Genomic DNA, 17,317 nt, shown 5'->3' with positions numbered 1-17,317 from the left:
GTGAATGATTTTCCAATGTTGTATGAAGTATCCATTTATATTGTTCCCCTCCTCGATTCACTTTTTCTCAAATTATGACAACAATCCCATAAGACACATTGCATTGTAAGGTGCATGTCTATACAAATTGCCATTTGATCTAAAATCATTATTGAAGATTCAAATGGCAATTATTATAGAGCTATCCATTGTACATACATGCAATTCAAATGGCAAATCCTACCCCATGTATTAGGTCTATGGCTTACAGGCTAATATTAGACTTTCATTTAGGCTCTTAGGCTATAGTCTTTTCTCTCAAGTTTTCAATTTATCTACACACACCCTTACTACATATTGCTTACTTCATTTGATGCACCATGACTTATGTGTAGTCTTTAGAATATAGGGAAAATGAACCCCATATCAAAATGTGGGGTTGCCATTGTGCTAGGGAGACTTGCACTTTCCACAATTGCTATTAAACTAAAAGCCTGACCTGCTATGTGTAACAAATTGCAATTTTACTACTTTATTCCTTAGAGATTGTTTAATCAAGCCTAATGTTACACTATCTATAATGGTAGTTATGAACCCATAATCCTGTGCTTGACATCCTGAGGTCTAGGGATGATGGCCTTATTGTGCATATGATGAAAAGCTATTAGGCCTTAATGTGTGTGCAACGATGTCATCACATTTGATAGGGCCGAGTAATGGTCATAGGCTATGCCCTTATCGAGGGTCACTGGATATGGATGACCCTATTAGCATTACTACATGTAATTTGGAAATGGAGTGTTTTTCATGAGAGAGAAGGCATGATAAAGGGCCCAAGTCAAGGAGGTGAAGATACATGGGTAAAAGCATGGTTAGATTGTACTATTTATTTTCTTTTTAGGTGCAAATAAGAAAATTACTTGTAGGATAATTTTTGTTCTTAAACTTGAGACTAAGATTCTTAAAATTAATTTTATGGATAGAACTCTAAGTATATCTAATAATAATGCATCTACTACTCCTAAAATTAATGATAGCATTTGCTAAAAGTAGTGTCAATGACAATGCTTTTTGGTACCACCTAATCATACTTTCACACACATGTGAAACTGTGAGTGTAAGCTTCGAAAGTGTGAGTAAGGGCCTTGTGCTATGGAGAGGACAAAGAGGGGAAATGACTATTTCCCTTATGCTATGCAAATGCACCAGGAGAAGTAGAGGGGAAAATAAGGGTGAAATAGAGGGGATCGTGGAAAATACTAGGGGGGTCACTATGTAAAAACCCCATATAGCATGTGCAATCAAGAAGCATTAAAGAAATCCCTTGCGTATAGATTTTTATAGCCTATATTGCACCCCTTCTATAAATTTTAAGATGATAACAGTATTCCTTATGCATGGAAATCTTCCTTTTTTTAGTTAAAAAATCCCTTACGTATATATATTCCTTAAAAATGTAAAGCTGTTTCTGTTCATCGCACGTGCTATCTTACATATTGCTTAGTGAACTATACGAGGGAAATAGCACCCCCTGCTTTGGACCTCCTCGGGTTGTTTCACCTACCTTGAGAGGTTTTTCTACTTTTGATGTGACATTTCTTTATATCCCTCTATCATTTTCCCTTGGATGGTTATGTCATGCACCAAGGGAAAAAGGTCCAAAATATGCTCTTCCAAGGGAAAAACATAAAAAATAGTTGTCCTTATTTCCTTGATTTTTCTTCTCCATGACATAAGCATCTAAGTTGAGGCAAAGCCTAGAGTCATTCAAAAACTTCTTAAATTAGTCATCATTACCCCCTCCCCCCCCTTTTTCTTGTCCATGACATAAGAGAGCATTTCCATGTTGTGGAGAGCATCCCCCATATTGTGAAGAGCCTACCATGCCTCATTGACTGGAGGAGCTATTCCGTCGTGTTGGGATTCGTATCCATTTGCCATTGAATTTGTGTTGTTGATAGAGATATTGCCCATTCGTCGTTGTTGGATACGTCCTTGATTCATGTCCCCCAAAAGTCATGCTAAACATCGACCTATTCTCCAAGGTTGGTGTGAGTTTCCTTTCTACCTTCATGCTAGGCTAAGGATGTGGACGAGAGTGTGGGCCTCGAGTTGTGTAGTTGAGATGGATGTTCGATGAAAATAGTGATGAGATTTTGAGAGCGTGGGAATGAGCTATGAGCCCATAAAGGTTGAGGTGCAAAGCCTCCATTGTGGAAAAGAAGTGAGTAGTTTGGGTTTTGCAACCAACTCTTGATTCACGTCCCTCCATTGCCCGTGATTTGAGATTAGCATTGTCTTCGCATTATTAGAGAGAAAATTAGTGCATCACGCAAATCCAAAGGAACAAGCAACTGATTCTTTTGATCACGTCCGTCCATTGCCATGCAAAACATCTACGAGCGGTCATCTTCATAGTTTCCATGGATCGATCGCCCTTGAGCAACACACCACGACCCACGACGTTGTGGCATGAAACAAGCCGTCAATAGCTCGCCTACAGACTCGCCCTCAGATGTGGGCTAGCGCTCTGATCTTTCGAGCCAGCGTCAATTCTGCCTCGACTGGGCGCCGCAGCGAGATTGGTTTCCATGGGGGAGACAGTTACACAACATCAACCAGAGCCATTGCCTTCCCTTGTCAAGTATAACAACGCTGAAGTCGTGACCACCAAGGACCCCCCCAAAGACAAGAAATCTGTACATCCTCTCTCTCTCTCTCTCTCTCTCTCTCTCTCTCTCTCAGCACGCCTGATTTTATATGCCACATTGTTTGATCCTGCAGACAAAGAGCCCCATCCAAGGAGAACAGAGGGCCAGCATCTCTCAAACAGAAGATATCCTTGATAAAGTTCTTCCTCCCAGGCAAGTCACTGGTCTTCTCGAATCACAATTCCTGCTATGCAACATATTAAGTATGATCGGTTTCCTTAACCCCCTTTCTTTCATGTCCTTCGAAATTGAAACCAGAGTATGGGCTGATAAAGGAGTAAAGTACATCCAGCGTGTATCCAGCTCTCCTGCAACACGGCTGGACGTCATCAACCTTCAGGTTACCTACACGGCGTACAGTAAAACTGTCATCTCAGTACATTACTGCAACATTTATGTATACTCTTTTGAAGAAAGTCTGATTTGAATCCCCTCCTGTCCAACTAACAGGAAAAACTAGATCAGGAGTTGCAGCGTCGGCAAGCACGTGAGACCGGGATTTGTCCCATTAGAGAAGAGCTTTATGCTGAGGTAGAGCGTTAGCAATCTAGGATTTTCAATATTCCGCAAACCCTAGTTGGGAATCGTATTACGAAATGTAATGTTCCTAAGAGATGCTCCAAAAAGACAACGTCTTTCCACTTAATTAGCCACTTCGTTCCAATTGATTGCAGTGCTTTGACGAGCTCATCCGGCAAGTGACTGTGAATTGTGCCGAGAGAGGGCTTCTATTGCTTCGAGTAAGAGACGAGCTTCGGATGGTAAGCCTTACCCAGATTCTGCATTCGACCGAACAGCAAATTGCAACCCTTGCCTCCGAGGTGCACGTCTTAATATGAAGGAAAATTCAAAGACAAGGATTGCAAGCGTTTCCTTTGACATCAAAATTGTCATTTGTAGACTATAGCAGCGTACCAAACGCTATATGAGAGCAGCGTTGCATTTGGGTTGAGGAAAGCATTGCAAGCGGAGTGTGGAAAAGCTAACATGGAGGCTCGAATCCAACAGGTAATGTGTGGAACGTAAATTTTAACCCCAGGTTTTAAATGGGAAATAGTTCGAAAGATCAACTTCTTTGATCTGTGCTGTGTTTCTGCAGTTGGAAACAGAAATAAAGGAATTAGACCGGCAAGTTGCTGAATGGAAGGTCTCGAGCCTTTCACTTTTTCAATCAAGCTTAGCAACTTCAACTATGCGTATAATACTTTCATTGCTATCGAGAAACTGTTTCAATTATTTCACTAATTATGACACTTTTATAGATGCATAAGAACTGCTAAAGTGTTAGGTTCACAAGTACTTCAGATGCATCCACTAAATAGCTCATATGACCAAATGGCATTACCCAGAACAAATGCGACCTTATAGAGAAGCGAGAGAATGAGCGAAGGGCTTATGACGAGAAGAAGCATGCAGAAGAAATCGCTTACTATACAAAATCTAACAAGCAACTCAAGAATCAGCTTGAAGCTTTCTTGGCCCCAGCCAAGAAATAGATTAGTGGGGGGTATTCACATATGCGTCTCTTCAAATTGCCTAGCTTGTTGCTCATAATCACCGGTGATTCTTTTTGACAATCATTTATCTCGATTAACGTTTCCTTACCCTACGAAGGCTACTTCATTGATAACAAAATTATCGCCATACAAACTTGAGCTTTGAATGGCTCTTCGAAGAATCATGATGATAGGGGGATGACAGCTTATCTTAGATCAACCATCTTGCAATTGAAATGCGAGGTAACTACTCATTGTTAAGTGATGTACTTTATTCAAAGTTTCTTGATATAGTCCTCTTTCTTTTCTAGTTTCTTTTTCAAACATGGAGTTCAAAGATCACATGATAAGAGATGTACTTTATAACTACGTGGACATCCTTAGTGCTTTATCCTTCAAATAAAAAGTCTAAAATCTCTGAAAAAAGCCTAGAAAAGTTCAATGGTGAGAGCTTAGAAGAGTACAGGAAAAAAAGAGAGACACACAAAGAAGGAAATGTGTGGATTTGGCTGTTTGTAGGTGCTGCTAGCTTCATCCTCTCTCTCTCTCTCTCTCTCTCTCTCTCTCTCTCTCTCTTTGTGCACCCTCAAACCTTCATAGCCATATCCCCTTCTGCTGCTAGCTTTTCATCCTCTCTCTCTCTCTCTCTCTGTGCACACACTCACCTCCATAGCCATATAAAAACTCATTTATCATTTAAGTTCCCTTAAAATTATTCTATTTACAACATAGTCTTTTTTAATGACTACAACACCATGATAAGGGATGTAGTTAAATTCCTTCATATTGCTAGTGCTATGCTTTTATCACTTGTTCTTAAACATTCACGGAGGAAATAGAGCGTGAAAATTAGTTTTTTATCTCTAGTACAAGTGGTGGACACCATTTGGATATGAGCTCAAGTTTACCGCATATGCCTTATAGCTTATGGATTTGTGATTCATGTTCAATTCAAAAAAGAAAACTTAATCATCATTCCAATGGAAGAATGTTGTAAAATTTACATGGAACATGTGTTTCATTTCTAAAGCTTTAACGTTTTGAACTAAAGACACTTCATGCATCCAAGGATACTTTTTTCAAAGCTATACTTATATATCGATATAAAATCTTGGCAAAAGTTTATCAAGCTAGTCTTTTTAGTTTCATAATATCCATAGAACGTGTTATAATTATATATTTTTTCTTTAGAATCTTGGAGAAAAATATGTAAATCCTGGCGGAACTTGAAATTTTTCTCATAAATGTTTCAAATCTTGGCATATGTTTCGAACTTTAATTTTTATTAGGGCATAGAAGCTTTTGACACCAACATAAAAGATTTGCTTCTTAACAAAACTAACAAGAAAAAATTATCCATGCATGCATATTGTTACGTGGCTAGTCCAATCAGCACTGGGCACCACATGTTCCAATCGAGCTAGTAGTCTTGTCCATGCTGTCGCTGGGAGTTGGCCACGTGCCACTCTTACAGTTGTAACTACCATGCAAACTCCTTCTTAATGATGTAGAGCATCTTGATTAGGGACGCAGTTTGGATCTTCATCTTGGAGCATTTTACATTTGGTGGACGTCGGGTAATGATGGATCATCAAACACCTGAACACCACATGATGGAATAGGAGATGCACCATTAGTTACTGCAAGTTGTGCACAACTGAACATCTCATTGTGTTGATGAACTAACTTTCGCACACCAATCAAGCTTTGATGGCAATGCTCAATTCCTATCATACTCCGTCTACTTCCAACTTGCGAACAGACCACTGAGTATGTCCCAGGTCCTTCAATGGACTACCAACTAAATAGGTAATGGTTTGGATTGATCATTTTGAGAACATCACAGATTATCATGGCTGGTCAAATGACAAAAAAGCACTAGAATCATGCACAGTGCTTGAAGGAATTGCGGCCACTTGGTAGTTAAGCAACATTGGCTGAGTCTGCAACAGCACCAATTGATGCAAAACTTTGCACACACAAATGTGACATAGATGGCTCTACAATAACTTCAAGAACTAAAGCAAACAGAAAACGAACGAGTTGCACAATTTGTGGTCAAACTAAATCAATTGTTGTTGAGAGCAGACTCCTCCATGTCCAAAGAAATGAAACTCTTTTTCTTGTGGTTGCAAATTCAACATGACATATCTAGAAGGGTGAGAGATCAAGGTCCAAAAACGTTCCATGAAGCAGTCCAGAGAGCTCAGTGAATCGAGTCCTATGAGTCATGAAAGGCAACACAAGTGGTAGAAACCAATTACAAAAGGAAAGAAATGAATGAAATGGTGGTGCCAATGGATGTGGATGTCCAAAATGTAGCCCTACAGTTCTAGCCACGAAAGTTTAACAAAGAAAGACTTCTATATTGTGATGAAAAAGGGTGACCTAGATGCTTCAATTGAAATAAATATGGCCACATAGCCAAATATTATCGTTGTATAAGGGATACAACTTGTTCAGTAGTACAAAATGTACAAATTACACATGCAACGACTTTGGCAGAGCTACCGGGAAATGGTTGAGCGATTGGTTGTTTGAGGCGAATCAATCGCATTGGCAGGCATCTACATCTCATATGTGACAGGTATGCATCATCTCGATTTTAGTCACAATGGAATCATTTAAGGTGTTGATTGACACAGGCAGTACCATCTCTTCTATCAGTCTAGAATTGTTAACAAAGCTAAGTCTACAAACACATCGAGGCAAAGAGATTCAAGTGTTGTTTGGTGATCATCAAACATTGTACAATTCAAATACAATGGCTTAGATACAGTTCTAGTGTGCTGGCAAACAGTTCAATCATATGGTTTACTGGCTACCTAAACAGTTGTTCCCGTTGATATTGGGGTGCAATTGATTTAGAAAAGAACCAAGCCATCCTAGATTTCACACGACATGCATTAATTGTAAAAGGAAATGTACAAATTTCATGGGTCCAGTGGAGAAATTTCTCTGATGTGGTTTGTAGCCAAACAGACAAAGGATTGTTGCCCAACTCACAAGCCAAAGCCATACAAGCATTACTACAGCAATACCCAAAGACAAATGTCAATCCTTCTCTTCCCACTAGGACTATAACACTAATGTGTCATAAGATAAAAACTACAGAGCAACACCCAATTAAAATGGCAATTTGAAGACGATCACCAAGATAGAAGCAATGTATCAATCAAGCCATGAAAAAGATGTTATAGAAGCAAGTAATTCGACCTTCAATTAATTCGTGGGCAGTTGAGCCACATCTCACCAAAAAGTCGAATGGAGATTTAAGATTTTGCATAGATTTGCGCCCACTGAATGTTGTTATAGTTCATGATGTATATCCTCTACCTCATCTAGATGACTTGTTGGATCAATTGGGTTCATTGAAGTTCTTCACTCCACTTGATTTAGCAGCTGGGTTTGGGCGAACTCCCCTCAATCCACACGATGTAGAGAAGACAATTTTTCACACATGGATCGGGCTATACCAATTTGAAGTCATGCCATTCGGGTTGTCAGATGCTGCAAGCATGTTCCAACGAATGGTGAATAATCCATTCAGTGACTAATCCAGCAAAAAGTGGTGGTGGTATACATCGATGACATTTTGATCGACACAAGTTCACGGGCTCAGCATCTCCAAGTCCTAGAAGAAGTTCTCAAACGCTTGCAAGATAACAACAGGATAACAACCTAAAGTTACAGTTAAAAAAGTATAAGTGGGTAGCTAGGAAACTGAAATTTCTTGGATTCATAGTATCTTTTGCAGGTATCCAAATGGACCCCGAAAAAGTGCAAGCAATTACACAATATCCTGAACCTCAATTAGTCACAACAGATTATACTAATTATTTTCATGCACATCCACTTTTTCAACATTTAGGAATCCATAAAATTTTAGAAGCAATAAGAACATACTATTACTGGCTTCACATGAGCAAATTCATAACTGACCATATTAGAGCATGTCCAATCTGTCAAGCTACCAAACCACTGATGACAAAAACCCCTGGTCTATTACAAAGCATCACAGTCAGTCATTCTTTCGAGTTAGTAGCATGGGATGTAATAGGACCATTCCCCAGGAGTCATTAGGGGGGAATAAATACATTATAATCCTAACCGAATATCTAACTAAGTGGTGTGAAGCAATGGTTGTTGTAGATATTTTGACAAACACAATAGCGAAGTTCTTGATGGAGCATGTGGTCTCGCGACATTCCAATCTTATCCAACCAAGGCATGAATTTCAAATCCCAGGTGATGGAGATACTCTCCAAATGTTTGGGTATACACCTTTTGTTTTCCAGCCCACACCATCATCAAACAGTTGGACTCACATAAGAATTGGTAAAAACACTGAAGCAAATGATACGCACCTACATCAACCCGACTCATGACAACTAGGACCAAATTCTATTGTATGTTCTGCATGCATATCGCACCATGATACAAGCATCGACCTGGATGATTCCTTTCCATGCTCTTTATGCACGTGATCCTCAGTTTTCCCCATAGCTCCTAGATTTATAAATTTTTGGATGGTTCAAAGATGCAATCGATTGGTACCTACATCTCGGACGGGTTCAACCTGTACTTCGTTCAGCACTGCTCAATAAACTGTGAGTAGCCCAATCTCATTAACAGAGGTATTAAAACGACGATATCAAAGATTTCACTTACCAAGAAGGTGATCTTGTTTTGCTTTACTACCTTGTTCGAAGAAAAGGCCTATGTGAAAGCTTCATGCATACTTGTATCAGCCCGTACAAGATCTTGCAATGCATTCAAACGTACACGTACAAGCTCCAAAGAATCAACAATGGAAAAGTGACCTGCATGCATGTTTGCCGGCTGAAACCATTCATGGTTTCTAATTGAGGGGGGGGAGGTGTGATGTGGCTAGTCTAGTCAGCACCGCACGCCACATGTTCCAATCACAAGCTGGCAGCCTTGGCCATGCTGTCGTTGGGAGCTGGCCATGTGACACTCTTATAGTTGTAACCGCCATGCAAAGTCCTTCTTAACGATGCAGAGCGTCCTAATTGGGGACGCAGTTTGGATCTTCATCTTGGAGCATTTTACAATATTGCCAATGCAAGCAATCAGGTTATCTCCCTCCCTTGTTAAGCAAAAGCACGATCAAGTGTAACCATCCACATAGTTATTTTAGGGATATATTGTGATGAGTGTTGGTAGGTGCATGTGGGCACTAACATTCAAACAAGGATAATTGGTATATCAAAATCCAAACTTTCAATTCTTTTTGCCTAGAAAATGACCAACTTTAAATAGCAACCACATGTAGATTCTAATGTTTAAATCACCTTTACCTTATTGCTTGGTCTACTAATGTGGCATAGACATAGAACCTAGGATCTCATCATGTGGCTTGGCTATGGAAGAATAGGTAGATGGCATGCTCAAGGACAAGTTGGAATTTGAAAAATATATAATCGTAGAATATGTTTTCAAACAAAAAAAAATCCTAATGCCCTTCTACAACAAAGTTTACATGATAAGGGATTTATTTATTTTCTTACAAAAATAATTAAATTTCTAATGAAAAATTATTTGAAAAATCATAAATTAGGGGTCTTTTAACCACCCATCCAATAGAAATGGTTTGGGGTATTTTGCATATTGTCACCCTATCCCCTATCCAATGAGTAGAACACATGTGATCATGATATCATCTAGTAGTTGGACCTCTAAAATGAAGGAAGTCCTACACTATGATTACATTGGCCAATTCACCTATCACTATGAGCTTGCTTCAATCTTCACAAGTAGATATACTACCACATACAAGCCACAACTCTAATATGGATTTTCTTATTGTTAAATCTTATACAAGATTTAATACCATGGTACAAAAACACCATAAATGGTTAAGGCCAGGGCCACTATGAATTCTTTTGATAATGACATCTATGACCATGGCACCAAATCTCATATTGAAGCAATGCTTCAATCACATGCAATGTAACCTGAAATGAATAGACAAAACCATTCTCCTTTTTTAATTTGACTGTCCTTCCTACTACTTACAAGGGGAAAAATATGACCTAAATATGTAGTCAATCTAGGTTCATGTCAAATCTACTTGACCTTACCTTAGAAACAAAGTAAGCAGAAAGAAAGTCTATTAGAGGTTTATTATAGGTTGCAGGAGACCAAAAGGTAATTAGATTGAAAAAAAGCTAGATACAGTAGGAAAAGTATGAGTAGAGCCACTAAAGTAGGCATCCATTCTCAAACCTACTTACTTACCTACATAATTATAGCCTGAGAGCCTTTAATTAGGTTTTGATTCAAACTGCCTAATGAAAGCCTTACCTTCATGATAGACAAACCACTTACCCATCTTTCTAGTTTCTTCACCTTTGTTAACTCAGTGGACTTATACTTAAGTTGGGATATAGTGAGTGCTTATACTATCCATAGTTTCGTACCTTTCAGTTTGATGGATTGTCTAAGAATATGACCTTTGCTAGCTCTTATCGAGCTCTTATCATAATGGTGAATATTGCATGAGTAATCATGCCATCTTTTGTCCACTCAATACTTGGTGTTGTTGTCTTTATCTCTTCATGGATTTTATTGAAAGCCACTTGCACTTAATAGAAATCCTTAGGCAATGCCCTACCCTAACTTTCAATGTGTTAGCTTCTCTTCCCTTGTCTTCTTTGAATTCTAAATCAACTTAGTTTCTCAAGCTTGGTTCCAACCTCATAAGATATTACAATGTGTCTAACTTAGAGATAATGATTGAAGGGATTACTCAAGCATTTTTTTACCACTTCCTTGATTGAATCACTATTGATTTGATTATCCAAGATAGAAGATTCTTTTAGAGCTATACCATATGTAGTTTTGGGCTGTTGGTTTTCTTGTTTGAGGTCCCCATCAGGGGAGAATTGGGGCCTCAAAAGGGCCTCATAAGGAATGGATTTAGAAATGGATTAGTCCTAATGAAAGGGCCAAGGTAGGTCCTAACCCCCCCTGACCTAGGTGGGTTAAGCCCAAAAGTGACCCCACCTCTTACACAACTCTTACTCCTAGGTGGAAACCAAAATATTCAAAATTCAAAATTTGAATTTTGAATTCCCTCCCTCCTTCTCTCTCCTCCCTCCCTCCCTCCCCCTCCTCCCTCCCCCTCCCTCACTCCCCCTCTCGGGGGGGTCATTCATCATATGTAACCCTATCATGTGGGTTCAACAGAAGGATATTTTTAATATTTAAAATTTATAGAAATTAAAATACATAAGGCAGTTTTTAAAATGATTTTGGAAAAAATTTATGGATTTGTATAAAAAAAGGGTACATTTTATTAATGGAAAAATTACAAATAAGGGATTTTACAAATAGGGCTTGAACGCACATGATATTGAGGGTTTATACATAGTGACCCCCCCGAGCTCCCCCTCCTCACTCCCTCCTCCCCCTCCCTCCTCCTCCCCCTCCCCTCCTCCCCTCCCCCTCCCCCTTCCTTCTCCTCCCCCTCCCTCCCTCCCTCCTCCACGCCTACTCCTCCTGCCCTCCCCCTCCCTCCCTCCTCCACTCCTTCTCCTTCTCCCCTCCCCCTACCCCCTCCTCCACCGTTGATCCTCCTCCCCCCTCCCTCTTGCTCCTCCCTCCTCCCTCCCTCCTCCTCCATGCCTACTCCTCCTCACCCTCCACACCTACTAGTCTACCCCCCTTCCCTCCTCTTTAACTTTTGGTCCTCCCTCCCCCATCCCCCTTCCTCTTCCTATGTGCTACTCCTTCAAGCCTGCATCTCCACACCTTCTCCTTCTCTACACTCCTTTAGTCATGGCACCATTCGAGGACGTCTCCAACAAGTACCAAGTTCACTTAGAGTTGGAGGCTGAATATGCAAGCACAAGTAGTCTAGGATTGAGGGGAGCTTCCAAAATCCACAGTTTTCGTTCGCAAGGAAAGAAGCATCTCGAACTTTGGGTAGAAGGATCCTTGTATCCTTTAGATCCTGCCAACCAAAAGAGCCCTCCTTTCCATACAATGCATGAGCTAGTTTGGTTTGTTGGAAGTGGACATGCGGGGTTGCTTGGTTATTGCAATCGGTTAAACAATGCTCAGTCAATGGCTATGCAAGCAAGCGAGATGCGCAGAACCCAAGCAAACATGCTAGCACATTTAGGAAATAGCACCATTGTTGCAATGCATATTCATGATAAAGCCAAAGCATTGGACTTGGAGCGACATAATTAGAAGAGTCACTCTATAATCTAGTTGAGTCCAAAAAAGGCTTGGAAAGATCTATATACAATCAAGTTCAACGAGCCATAGAGATGGAATGAGAGAAGGTAGAAGAACGAGTGCAAAAGATGAAAGAAACACCTTTGGGATTGAAGGAGAGGAAAAGAAGTTACTTACATAACATGGATGCATTGGCACCCACTGGTGGTGCTAGAAAGAGGAGAGTCCAGGCTACAAGGTTAGTTATCAAATGTTCCAATGAAATTACACTCTTTTGTGCTACACTGTTTGTGAAAAAGTTTTTATTGTGTTGTTCTTTAGGAACTCCATGGAAGATGTGATGGGAAGAATGGATGGGGATGATATTAACTGCTCATATGCTCTAGCTAGTTTATTGAAGTCAAGCGATGTCATTGGGATACTAAGGGACCCAAGACACAAGCGCCTACATGTGCAAGTTGCTGAAGAGGTGATGAAGGACTTCAAGGATATTGTGGATGCAAAGGAGATGCTTGCAGCTTGTGATACTGCCAGTGTAAGTCATGAAGCTTACACATCTGTTTTCAAAATTTTCAAGTCTGCTATTTTGGGAAAGTATAAGAAGTCTACAGTGCCCCCACCCACACCTTGGTCTGTGAGACATGCACAGAAACAAACCAATGTGTAAGAGAAATGCTTGGAGGGTACCGTTGCGTAAGGGGCACAATGACTTGGAAGAGTAAAAAGAAATCTGGCTTGCAAACCTTTGAGATGAATGCTTTCAACAATGTCTACTTAGATGTTGAGAAACTGCAACAAGCAATGGTCAAATTCTATGGCATGAGAGAAGATGGTAAGAGGAAATCCATTATAGCATTGCACTTTACTTAGTTCATTTCCCATATCATGTTTATCCTAATGAGTTCTCTCTTTTGTTGTACAGATTGCAATGGAAAGCTCATATTTATCATCAAAATGGATGAAGCTCAATTGGTGAAAGAACACCAGGGTGAAAGAACACCAGTAAGAGAGAGTCAGCATCTACATTATAAATAAAGCCTTAGCCTTTGTTCAAGGGAACGAAGAAGAAGAGCAAGATTTCTCAGTGCAATCAGAGAAAGATATATGGTGGCTTGTAGTATTTGAGACTCCGAAAGAGTGCCATGAGACATTGAAGTGGGTTCTAGATAGAACAGGAATCCCATCGATGCTGATCCAAAGACAAGAGGAAGGGCAAACATTGACAGTCGATGGCCATCGAACCTTTCAAGTCAAATGGCATCATGCTGGTGATTTGAAAACCCTCAAGTGCTTGCATGGTTGAGATACATTGGCAAAATGAACACATGCCTTTATTGCATGTGTTCGCAACATAAGCAAAAGGCTGGCTTACAATGGGAGAATGGCATTCTATCTTGCAACCAAGCGCACGCTCCCAATCACGACAAGAAGGATCCAAAGTGGGATCCTAGCCTGACCATCCCACTTGAGAGAGTACACATATGTACTTTACACGTAGAACTGTGCGTACTTGATAAGTTGTTGTATTTCCAACTTGTTTATGCTTGGAAATTAATTCTGCAAGAAGTATTTGCACGGTGCATTGCAGAAGTTGAGAAGTTGCTGTCAGAGATGGGATTCCATGGAGGACATGTCAAACTTAAGGAGGATAAGAAAATGTATGGGGCAACATAGAATCTTCCTACAAAAGTGTCCATGGGTGGAGGGAAGCAAGGAGATTCCTATCGAACCACAATCTCGACAAAGACAAACATACATTGTCTCAAAGTAGTTTGGGTTGGGAATACTAGAAAGCATTGTGTGAATGCACAACCAATAAGGCTTCTCATCCTCAAGTAGCAACTTTGAGAGCTAAAGTATGGATAAAGGTAGATGCATTAATAAAATTTCTTTGCCAGGTTCAAATCGATGAGATGTATTATGAAAGGTTCAGGATGGCTGTGAAAGAGTTTATGCAATTAATGGTGAAAGCATGGGGGAAGTCGCACATTACGCATTACATGGTAATCTTGGCACCATCGTGATATTTAGCACTTGCTTTATAAATAGTTTTTGTGCTGAAATGATTCTCATCATGTTTGCAGCATATTCTCTATGCACATGGACCATGGTTTGTACAAAATTGGGGCCCTTTGTCCATTTGGAATACACAAGGCATAGAGAAGTCACACTATAGAGCCAAGGCAGCCTACTTCAAGAACTCAGGGCATGGTGGTGGTGTCACTCATAGCAATGCATTGCATGAAATGTTCGACTGGTTTTTTAGATGTTTATTAGGAAGGACTTTGAAGTCTGAAAAGTTAAAGGCATCAGAACTTGCAAAAGCAGTTCAAATTGTATCAAAGAATAGAAGGCATAGTGCTTGGAAAGCATCCATAGGGAGTCGAGGAGTCACATGTTGGTTGCAAGCTAGAGTGAGAGAAGGGAGCAGATGGGTCCAAACACCAACATAAGCTATGGTGTAATTGTATACAAATATGAAATAAATATATTGCTTATTTTGACCACAATTTGTGTACTCACTCTTTAATATCTTGCTTATTTTGACCACAATTTTTGTACTCACACGACGTTGGGGAAAGTGGAGACATGGTGAAGGAGGGGGGAGAGAAGGGAGGGGTGCAGGGTAGGGCAAGGGGAGGGGTGGAGTGGTAGCAAGGGTGGGGGGAGGGGGGGATGGGGGGTATGGGGGAGGGAGACGAGTGTGGGCGGGGCAAGTAAGGGGAGGGCAATGGGAGGGGAGAGCGACAAGGGTGGGGGGGGTTGGAGGGATTAGGGCGGGGGCAGGGGGCACGATGAAACCCTAAAAGGGATGTCAAAACATGATGGGCCTATATAAAACATTAAAAAAAAACCCTAGCTCTCATTATTCAATGGCAAGAGTGAAGAACACTGCTAGACTCATGGGACGTCGTCTCCACCCTTCCTCCTCTAGCTCCACCACCTCCATGGCATCTACACACACGAACCTATCTGGGTCTGGTGGCACCTCCCCTGACTCTCGTGAGCCCTCCCCCAACTCTTGTGAGGTCTTCTAGGACTCTCATGAGCCCTCCCCCAACTCTCGTGAGCCCTCCCCCAGGTCCCGTGAGCACACTCCCCAATCTCATGATCCCACTCCCAAGCCCCACGAGCATGAGCCTTCCCCTCATCCTCAGCCTTCCCCTCAGCCTGACCCTCAACCTTCCCCTCAACCTTCCCCTTAGCCTTAGCCTCAGCCTGACCCTCAACCTTCTCCTCAGCCTTCCCCTTAGCCTTAGCCTTCCCCTTAGCCTCAGCCTTCCCCTCAGCCTTAGCCTTCCCTTAGCCTCAGCCTCAACCTTCCCCTAAGCCTTCCCCTCCCCATGAGAGCACTCCCCGAATCGAACAAAATGTATTCGATAACCTCCCGAACATAGAGAGGCTTCCTGAGGGCCAACAGACTACTAGGAAGAGCACAATCTTCCCTCTCTCAGTGATACAACCCATCATAGAAATGATACCTGTGCCCATGAAGAGGGTAAAGCAGACACCGAGGAAGCTCCATCCCAAAGAAGGACAAAGCTCAAGACATTCACAAGAGGAGGCTGCGGAGGACAATCAACGCAGACAAGAGCAGCGGAAGAAATTCAAGGCAAACAGGAGGCCGTGGGATCATGTTTGGGTACCTGTAAAGCCTCCACCAAGAGTCAGGAAGCCATACAGGGCAAAGCCAAGAGCGCGGGTCCTAAGGGAGATCAAGAAAATGCAGAAGACCATCGACAACTTGATCCCGCGTGCTCCCTTCCAACATGTGGTACGAGAGATAGCATAGGGATATAAGGATGACGTGCAATTCAACACAAGAGCTATCGGGGCGCTCTAGGAGGCTGTGAAGCAAGTGACCACCGCTCTGCTGTTCGAGGATGCCAACTTGTGTGCCATCCATGCAAAGTGCATCACGATCATGGACAAGGACATGGCTCTGGCCAAGCGGCTATGGAGTGACCCAAGTTTGAAGCCCTAGATTCTCTTGCAACCCACTCTTAGGACTTAGACCACCCCCTGCCCTTGAAGGCACTATCTTGTATCTAAGGCCCAAGGACCGATCTTTTTTAATAAAATATATCCACATTCTCTACACTATCGCATTGTTGTGTATTCTCCATTTCTATGACTGCAGTAATTGATAATTTTAATGTAAGTAATTGAAGGAATTTCACCATTGCGTAGAAGGGAAAAGTGTCTGGGACGTCGCCGAGACCCTAGAAAGCCCAAGACCTGCCATGGTGTGAATTTGGGCCTTTTGGATTTGCCAAAATGCCCAATTTTGTGTCGTGGCATGTTTTGGTATTTCTAGGGTCCTGGCGACGTCCCGGACACTTTTCCCTTCTGCGCGACAGTGAAATTCCTTTAGGATTTGATAGAAATGAACTTTTGATACCCAGAATTGGTGAAAATGATACTAAATTGGCTAGAAATGTATTACATTAACACAATTAAAATGATGGAGAAAATATATCATCAATGACTTAAACAAAATACAATGGAATTCATTGACAAGCAATGATAACTTAAAACAAATAATAAAGACATGTAGTCATGTATCCATTGAAATATCCATTTAAATATATGTTTATATATGCAAAAGGCCTCACAGGCTATCTTTCTTCTTGTCTAATTCAAGTACATCAAGAATAGGGGTCTTTGAATCCCCTACTGGATTCCTAGATATAAATCTAGCCGCAACAGCACTAACATCCTCCTCTCCTACTGCCAAAGACATAGTCATTGCCGTCAATGCCCTGCCATGAATGTTCGATCCAAAGGCATTGATAGTAGCCAGGCGGTGTACCAAAATGACTTTGTCTGCATTCCGAGTAATGTTGGAGTATTCGATAGCACACGATAATGCCTTGCACTTTAGCAGCTCCGAAGGACCTCGAGGAGAAAATTTGACATGAA

General features: G+C 41.2%; 1 protein-coding gene across 1 annotated transcript; it reads left to right on the top strand.

Annotated features, from left to right (window-relative positions):
• Positions 1–2,479: 2,479 nt before the first annotated feature.
• Positions 2,480–4,192, top strand: LOC147901971 (28 kDa inner dynein arm light chain, axonemal-like). The gene is made up of 8 exons (XM_087375351.1): positions 2,480–2,678; positions 2,764–2,843; positions 2,949–3,030; positions 3,141–3,221; positions 3,365–3,451; positions 3,591–3,698; positions 3,790–3,837; positions 4,040–4,192. Exons 1-8 carry the CDS (start codon positions 2,571–2,573, stop codon positions 4,184–4,186), a joined length of 741 nt encoding a protein of 246 aa, XP_087231477.1. The 5' UTR covers positions 2,480–2,570; the 3' UTR covers positions 4,187–4,192.
• Positions 4,193–17,317: the final 13,125 nt, after the last annotated feature.

This window comes from Dipteris shenzhenensis, chromosome 5 (assembly GCF_047967505.1).
Source record: "Dipteris shenzhenensis isolate YYH24624 ecotype China chromosome 5, Dip_SZ_1.0, whole genome shotgun sequence".
Classification (NCBI taxonomy): Eukaryota; Viridiplantae; Streptophyta; class Polypodiopsida; order Gleicheniales; family Dipteridaceae; genus Dipteris; species Dipteris shenzhenensis.
This window is presented reverse-complemented; position numbering and strand designations above follow the sequence as displayed.